The 8,891-nt window shown below is 38.9% G+C and overlaps 1 protein-coding gene across 1 annotated transcript; it reads right to left on the bottom strand.

The window, feature by feature from the left end:
* Nucleotides 1–3,272: 3,272 nt before the first annotated feature.
* Nucleotides 3,273–8,605, bottom strand: gbx1 (gastrulation brain homeobox 1). The gene is made up of 2 exons (XM_026926690.3): nucleotides 7,557–8,605; nucleotides 3,273–6,945 (listed from the first exon to the last, which is right to left on the bottom strand). The coding sequence occupies exons 1-2, from the start codon at nucleotides 7,999–8,001 to the stop codon at nucleotides 6,407–6,409; spliced, it is 984 nt and encodes a 327-aa protein (XP_026782491.1). The 5' UTR covers nucleotides 8,002–8,605; the 3' UTR covers nucleotides 3,273–6,406.
* Between the last annotated feature and the right edge of the window lie 286 nt (nucleotides 8,606–8,891).

The raw sequence follows: 8,891 nt of genomic DNA, 5'->3' as shown, positions 1-8,891 counted from the left end.
AAACTTCATTGGTTATCCAAGTACACCAGTGTGTATGTTTAAAATCATTACAAAGTTATACATTATTTTAGAGTTGTTTTAAAGTATATTTTTGTGGCTGTTTTCACATTTATACAGTCATCTCTTAATGCTAATATTATTAGCATGAGCATCGCTGTTTTGGTTAAAAGTTCGCCTACAGCATGATATTTTACTTCAGTCTGTACATTTTGATGATGTCCCAACACTGAGGTGTTTGTATGCAGATGACTGAAGTGTTTACTTACGAGCTATGGGGTGTGCTTTCACGTCTAAGTGTAAAATTTTGTCCTCGCCATTAGCACTTACGTAAAAGCTTCTTCACGAACACGGCTAACTACTAATGGCTGAGTAGAGGTGTGTCAGAAAAGGAGAAAATTAGCCTTCGTATCCTGTGTCCAAAGTTAAGAAAGTTGACGAAATATTTTGGGCGAAAGGGTCTCATTACCTCAGTAATGTGCTGAGCTTTAAAAAAAACGACTAAATTGTAGGGCTTATATCCTACGAAGCCGCTGAGGTAGGGGAGAATGGGGTCAGTTGTAACCTGCGTTGCCAGGTGTTTTCAGCGGAGATTAGATGACGCAATAGCCTAATTTGCATATCAAAACGTATTACATGACGAAGGAAGATTTTTCTGAAGACACTTAGAATTGAATAGAATAGAGTTTTATTAGAATAGAAAATAAGTAAGGAATAAAACACTTGGGGGCATGCTGTTAATGTTACTTTTACCACCCCTTAGTGGATAATGTTCCAATAACAGTTTTATTCATCTTATACCACAGCAAGTTGCCAACAATTACAATTTTTAATTTACTAATGAACATGTCGTGCTTATAGTAACATTAACGTTACGAGACAAAGTAGTCCATGTTCTCACTTCTGTTATAATAGCTATAAACAGTCGTTTTTTTCTCTCAGCCAGTCATGGTGCAGAGAAACTGGTAGTGCACACTCCTTTGTCTTGAAGACTTCACCTCTCTGTTACAAAGCGTTGACAATGGAGAAATGTTAAATTTCTCTTCACAGAAAACTCCACCATATGAACTACTTCTTATAGACAAAAATAGTCTTTGGTTATAGCACCACAAATTATTTACATGTTATACTAATAGAATACTATAATTTCTGATTACTGATTTCTGTCAAGCAGTGGTAATGAGTATTTGGTATATAGACATGAAGGAAATGGTAACAAATAGAATCACTCGCTTTTATTGATTTTATAACTATCACCAAGGAGAGAGTTTAAAATGAAGAACAAAGAAATGCACAGGTGGGACAAACTATGGTGATCAGTAATTAGTTTGGTTGGGACATTGGCTCACACAAGCACAACTCAGTCAGGCTTTAAACTCAAGTGCACAAGCACAACTCAGTCAGACTTTTACTGGTGGTGAGTTGATTGAACCTGCTCTCTCAGCTAATAATATGTAATGTGAGCTGGAGTGCAGGACAGTCTAATGTCTACTCAAAATTGACTGGATTTGTCACTAGGCTCTTTTTTTTTTTTTTTTTTTTAAAGAAAAGGGTGTATAAAAAGTCGACCAAATCAAAGTTGATTAACACTATTATCAATTACTCCAAAATATCATTATCACTCCAATCAGCGACAAACTACAGTGGTGACACTCACTCTGCACATGCTCAGTAGAATCTTCTGTCTGCCAGCAAAAGCCCAGCTTAAAGATAGATCTAAAGAATTTATCGTCAAAAGTCTGATTTTTAGGTAAGTAATTTCCTCATCTGCAGAACTTTTTTGAATTATTTGTTCATTTTGTATGCAAATGAAACCATAACAGGCTAGTTTAGATCATTGTCTAATTGACTTTAAGTTAGGATGACTGATAATCAACAAGTTAACTAAGCCAGTTATCTAGCATATCAGATTTGATGGCTGGCAGTGTGGGGTCAGTTGCAACAATATAAGCAATGACAGTGTTAAGATATTTAAATGCAAAAGAGATTCCACTTACTTGAAAAGTGATTTCCTTCCTGGAATGCTTTGTGGCACAAGGATGAAGCTCAAAGACCCAAGCATATCAGTTGTTATTTGTGTGATTGACGTATACGGTGTCAAACATTTATGCACCCATTTAAGAATACATTTTAGCAAAGAAAGTGCTTCATCATGTGCAAACACTGTACAGCCCTACTTACAAAGAAGTTATTTACTGCATGATAAAATATTTTGTGATGAATTAAGATGTTTCAACTGACACCATCCATGGTTGTTTGAATTAATTTTATATATCTTCTTATATTAACATAAAAATGGTGTTTATTATGAAGAAAACAGACTAAAGTACGTGTAATGTGTTTTAAAAAGGGAGCTTTGTGACATGTTACAATTGACCCCACTCTCCCCTAAATGTCTTTTCTTTTCTTTTTTTTAAATAAGGCGTGGTCATGACATAATATGCGAGATCACGAGTTAATATTTCAAGGCCCAAAACTAAACATCTCATGGTCAAGAATTATGCTGTGGCCATGAGACACCAAAGTTGTCCCCCAGTTGTGTAACTTGAAACCACGACTTAATACGTTGTGGAACGTCATAATTAATACACGGCCTCCAACGAGCCTAATTATATGGAGGCAACTGCGAAAAAGTACGGACCCTCTGAGGTGACATGGTGGTAATTTCTAAACGACATGGCCACTGGTTTAATTTGTGCCTATCTCCTTGGGGGCAACTAAATACATTTTTTCACCCGCTAAATAATTATCAGGGGGCCATGTATTGAATATGATGTTCCCCGATACATTAAGTCGTGGGCTCGTGTTACACAATAAGTGGACACGACATAATATTTCGTGGCCACGAGAGAGTGAAAAATAAACAGCATATCACCTCAGCGACTCCGTATCAATCATTTCCATGCTTAAGTTCCTGTGGCCAAAATAGAGTACTTGCTATGAGTTAAGTCGTGACCACTAAACACATCTCGAGAAAGTTGACTCGTGGCCTTAATGTATAAAATTTTTAAAAATTAATAATAATAATAATAATAATAATAATAATAATAATAACCATGTCACCTCCGCGCCTCGGTACCAAATAATTAACTGAGGGGCCACGTATGACGTTCTTACAACATATTAAGTCGTGGTTTTATATATATATATATATATATATATATATATATATATATATATATATATATATATATATATATATATAAGAAATAAACACTATGTCACCTCAGTGGCTCCATATGAATCAGTGTCATGTCTCACTCATTTTAAAATACAGTAGTTGCCACGAGTTAAGTCGTGACGACTAAATAAGTCTTGAGAAACTTAACTTTGTGGTCACGAGAAATATAACTCGTGGCTTCAGTATATTAATTCGTGGCCACACCTTGTCACCTCAGTGGCTCGGTGTCAAATAATTATCTAGAGATGGCTATTACCTATGACGCTCTCACAACATATGAAGTCGTGACCATGAGATATTAAAAAAATAAACATCATGTCACCTCAGAGAGAGAGAGAGAGAGAGAGAGAGTTAAGTATTTCGTGACCACAGTGTATTAATTCGTGCACTCTCCGAAATAAAGGGTCCTAAACTGTGTCATTCCTTGTCACTGGGGTTGTTACACATTTTGTATCTTGAGTGTGTGTCTTTTACCTAAGAAGGTGCGTGTATTGTACCTTTAAGTCGTACCCTAAATTATTTTTAAGATACACTATATCCATATTTCCTGCTAAAAGATACAAGGTACAAAAGGGCGACGAGGAGAAAGTACAGTTTAGTAAACTTTTTCTAAAAGTGTGTATTAAAAAAATCATCACAATGTCACTTCTGTAAAAGTCTGTTGCACTACATAGTGCACTGTTTTGACATTTTTAGGTACTTTGTAGCCCAAAAGTGTAAGCTAGTGGAGAATTTACAGTGCGTTTATGAAAGGTTCAAATGATACAACGTTATTTACACAGGATAACACACTTGACCGTGGAAGGAAGTACCCTAGGGAGTAGGGCACTATTTCAGACATGCATACTAGTATGCAGTTTTTAGGATGCTCTTCTGGATTTGACTTGGATTTAAAAGTCTATTCAGTGCGCTAATTATAAAGGTAAAGTAGTGAGAAGAAGTTTCCTGATTTTACAGAAAATGAATCCACAAAGGAACCAGGCTGTTCATCCATTGATCAAACTACCATTTTGTTTAATTGGCCCCTATAAATCTAACATTAAAAAAATAAGATTAGTATGCATGATGTGTAAAAAAAAAGAAGATATCATAGGCTATTAGAATACATTTCTTTCATTCATCTGTCACTTGGACTTGTCATGTCAATCAAATTGTAAACTGTTTTTTTTTTATGTACTCACATGAAAAAAAAGAGATTTGAGACGAGAGAGAGAGAGAGAAAGATGGAGAGAGAGAGTGATGGATGTTGAAGATCATTACTGTTAGGTGAATATGACCAGTGTAGAAATCCATCACTCTTCTCTCTGACAACATGGCCTCCTAAAGAGAGACAAATGAGTCTCATACTCATTAACAAAACCTCTCTCTCTCTCTCTGTCTCTCTCTCTCTGTTTATTCACGTGCCAAAATCATCATGGTGCAAAGATTATTATTATTATTATTATTATTATTTTTAAGTATTAAATTCAGATATCATTTCTTCAACACATCAAGCCAGTGATATTAAAAATAACTCCCCTCTCACTTATCCTAAAAAAAAAGCCAGGATTAAATAAGTTAAATAAATTAAAGTGAACGAAACAGAATCACAAAAAACGTCATTTATATCCATCAGTAGGTTTTTTATGTATATAATTTGCAGTTAGGAAAATTAGGAAAGAGGTTGGAGTTTAAATGTTGAAATACGCATGAATAAATGAGAAAATTAGCCTGTTTGAGAGATGAATTGTCAGTAAATTTGTATTTGCATTTGTGTTTTCAGGAACTGTTTTTAACTTAAAAACAAAAAAGTATTTATAGCAGAAGTGTCACCTAGAGAAAGCTCATTACAGCATTCATTTAGAATTTATTTGAATTTTGATATTAAATTGTAAATCTGTTGTTTAACTTTAAATGTAATTTTGTTTTTGTCTTTTTAATTGGGACTGAAATGATTGTAGAAGTCCAAAAAAGAAAACTGCTTATTATTTTGGATGGCCAGCATTCAGGCTATATGTGAACTTGACCAACAACAACAACAACAACAAAAACTCTAAAGTTTTTCTTTATCTCCGAGCAGAAATTTGTTTAATTAACGCAGAAAACAACTAAATAAACATTTCTGTAATGAATAATGAAACTATTTGGGGTCAAAATATTTCTGAATATGTAAGAAACTTACTGAACGCAGAACACCTGGGGATTTAAAAAAAATACTAATAATAAATAAATAAATAAATATATCATATGCATTTTAAACAGAATGACATCCTTTTGCGTTTTACCCTCCCTTTTTGCATTTTATTCGAATTAATGTTAAATAATGTTGTTTCCCAAATGTTTTATGCTTGCAATCCTACAAATGAACCAAATCTCCTAATAATAATAATAATAATAATAACAATAACAATAAGGTAAATATACAACAGGTCTTCTTATTCTTCTTCTTTGCTGTTGATATTTTAAAAGGGAAATAAATCTTTGTTCTTCTCCAAACTTACCCCGCCATGCATGTTAACAACATATCAATTAATCTATTGGTTAATTACATGCTACGTCATCCTGCCTAATTTAAGACTTGATGGACCCATTATTCATAATTAGGCCAATAACGTGTCGCGGTTACATTTAGGCATTTTTTTGAGCTGTGTCATAGTTTGCTATTTTTTTCTCACCTTTCAGTCTAGAAGTAGAACTGTAGCACTGAATGTCATGAACTCTTGATTTATTTCAACCAACCACTGTTTCCTTAATTTTTTTCCACAAATAAGTGGTCTCTAAAGACCGTGATGATGGTGAGGATGATGATGATGATGTTGATGATGATGATCATGGAGGAACACATGCAAGATGTGAGAACAACATAAAAAAAATGGCCTTTTACAGCCATACAATGGGAACCATATAAACATGCAGATAAACCAACTAGACTGCAACTGATAAATACTTTTTTTGTTTGTTTAAAAACGTCCTTTTTAACAATTTTCTTTCATAGTGCACATGGGCGTGTCGTTTAGACACATTTTTTTCTATTTACACATTATTTACAAAGCAATAAATTAAAGACATGGCCACGTTATAAGAAAAAAAACTAGTATTTAAAAAAATACATCTAGGTCGAATAATAATCCGTCTAGATGCGAGTTTTAATTGCGAGTTAATTCCCTCGTTTTTTGTGCTTCATGCATTTATTTCTATGCATTTCAGGAGCGAGTTTTGGAGCGCGCGTGGGCGGCTGCATGGCGCAGTTCACGGCCTCGCGCCTTGCTCGATCTGCTGGTGCTGACTCCTGACGGCGAAGCGGTTCACGTGCACAGGGATGGGCACGACGATCTTTGGGTTGCGCACGGGCTCACCAGAGCGGCTGTTCACGTTCCCTGCCTTGATGCGCTTCCACTTTGCGCGCCGGTTCTGGAACCAGATCTTCACCTGCACCTCGCTGAGTTTGAGCGCGTGCGCGATCTGCGAGCGCTCGGTGAGCGACAGGTACTTCTTGCAGTGGAACTCCTTCTCCAGCTCGAGCAGCTGCTCGCTCGTGAACGCTGTCCGTCGCCGCCGGCTCTTGCCCGCCGAAGACGCGCCCGCCGCCGCCGCTGCTGCTGCCGTAGACGTGGAGCTCAGAGGCTCGTGAGAACCTGCTTTCAATTTGCTCTTGGAGCCGCAGCTGTGGCCGTCCGAGAAGCTCTCGTTCTCGCTGTCTCCCGAGCTGTCCTCGCGCTCGCTGCACGCCGCCTCGGCAGACTTCAGGTCGAGCTTCTCATCGTCCGAGCTGTACAGTTTAGTCTCACCTGACACACAGAGACACAGGAGAGGGAAATGTGCGCGTTATTACTAACCATCACTTCATCCACAAGCCAAAAAAGTATGAGTTAAGACTTCAAGCAGGATTCCCTGACTGGTTTCTAAATTAACCACAAATTTAACAAGAAGACTCAAATTTTCCTTGTGCGACTTTTATTTATTTTTAGTTTTTGGGAGTTGTTACCAGTTTTATTTACTGTTTAACCACACTGTCAATGCACAGATCTGAAACATGCATGACATTATTATTTATTTTTTATTTTATAGATTTGACTTTTTATTATTATTATTATTATTTTGTTATCCTGCAACAATGTCTAAAAAAGTTGTGCGTGTAATTTGACAGTGTTGAATGACATTGTGTCGAAATCACTTCTGTTGCATTAACGCTGTTCTTTCTCCTGTGTCCTACAAAACATAACTTATTTGTATGCACTTATTTACTCTTCATTGTTTAGCTGAACTGTCTTTCATGAAACCGAATAGAGGAATTCGTTTCCTCAACAGCTTTGTTTTTTTTTTTCATCAAACAGTAATCAGTCTTGTTGCACTGATGTCGGAAAGAGCGATTTGAAGCTTGTTGCGTTCTTGCTCTCACCTGCCACGGTCTGAAAAGTTTCCGAGAAGTTGAGGAGCTCGGCTGATTTGTCGCGCGCGTGCAGCTCTTCGTGCGGACTCTCCTGGCGCCCGATCGCCGCGTCTGCGCTTAACCTGGGCCCGGTGATCTCCTGAGGCGGATAGAAACCGTCCGCGGGCTCCGAGAATCCCGGCAGCGTGGTGGTGAGGGCCACCATGGAAGGCATGCCCTGGCCCAGGCTCGCGCAGAACGTGTTGGTTAACCGGCCGGCAAAGGACGCTAGAGGCGCGAGCGGAGGAATGGCCGACGGTAAGGGCGAGTGAGACAGGGCTTGCGGGATCACGAGCGGTCGATACGGCATGAACATGGGGTAGCCCGTGTACAGCAAGTGGCCCGGCCGCGGCTGCGGAGTGCCGATTAACGAGTCTATGGAGAACGCCGTGCCTGGACCGCTCGGCCTCTGCATGCTGAAGTTTCCGTGTTCCGTTGCCGTATAAATCCTGAATTGTCTCTCTGTTTCTTGCCAGAAAAGCAAAACTTATTCCTGTTGATTATTCGCTGATTATTCGCTGACTGAAAAGTTTTCTCGCCGCTTCTTTTTTTTCTTCTCCCTTCTTCTCAGGTCTCGAGCTCAGTCCTTCTCTCTCACTATTTGTCACATAGTGAGACATAAACACACACACGCACCTCTTTCCCTGCCTCCCACCCCTTCTCTCTCTCTCTCTCTCTCTCTCTCTCTCTCACTCACTCACTCACTCTCACACACAGACACACACACTCGCACTGTGAGTGCGCGAGCGCTCATCATCAACACAAGAGGATAGAAGGGGGCGTCGCCCGGGAGACTCATCCATCTTCCTCAAATTACGCTTCATTTCCTCATTCAGGGCCTTTTTTGGCGCCGCTTTCCCAGTGGATACCAAACAGACGGGTCAAGTCACCCCCCCTCTCTCCCCCTCTCTGCTCCTACAATGGCCCGGTCCACACTGAGTGAGATGCGCGAGACACCGCTTCAACCCTGTAATCGCTGACCACACCGACCCGATCAGCTATTATTAATTTTGATTGATGACAAGCAATTACTTTGTATTCAAGAGGAGACGCGCAACAAACGGCGCTCCTTTTTTTGTCCAAACTCAGGGGCCGATGGCACCGCAGATGTTTTGGCCCTCTTGTGTGTGTGTGTGTGTGTGAGAGAGAGAGAGAGAGAGAGAGAGAGAGGCTTTTTATTCTGTGGGGGCTAAATGGTGAAATTGTGGCCTCTAAGTGCACGGCGACAATAAGCCCCTGGAGAGAAAGTTCTGGATGAAATTACGTTTTGGATGTAGGACTACAAGGGTAGGTGACATTTCTAGA

This window comes from Pangasianodon hypophthalmus, chromosome 1 (assembly GCF_027358585.1).
Source record: "Pangasianodon hypophthalmus isolate fPanHyp1 chromosome 1, fPanHyp1.pri, whole genome shotgun sequence".
Lineage (NCBI taxonomy): Eukaryota > Metazoa > Chordata > Actinopteri > Siluriformes > Pangasiidae > Pangasianodon > Pangasianodon hypophthalmus.
The sequence above is the reverse complement of the archived record's forward strand: the minus strand, read 5'-3'. Positions and strand labels throughout refer to the sequence as shown.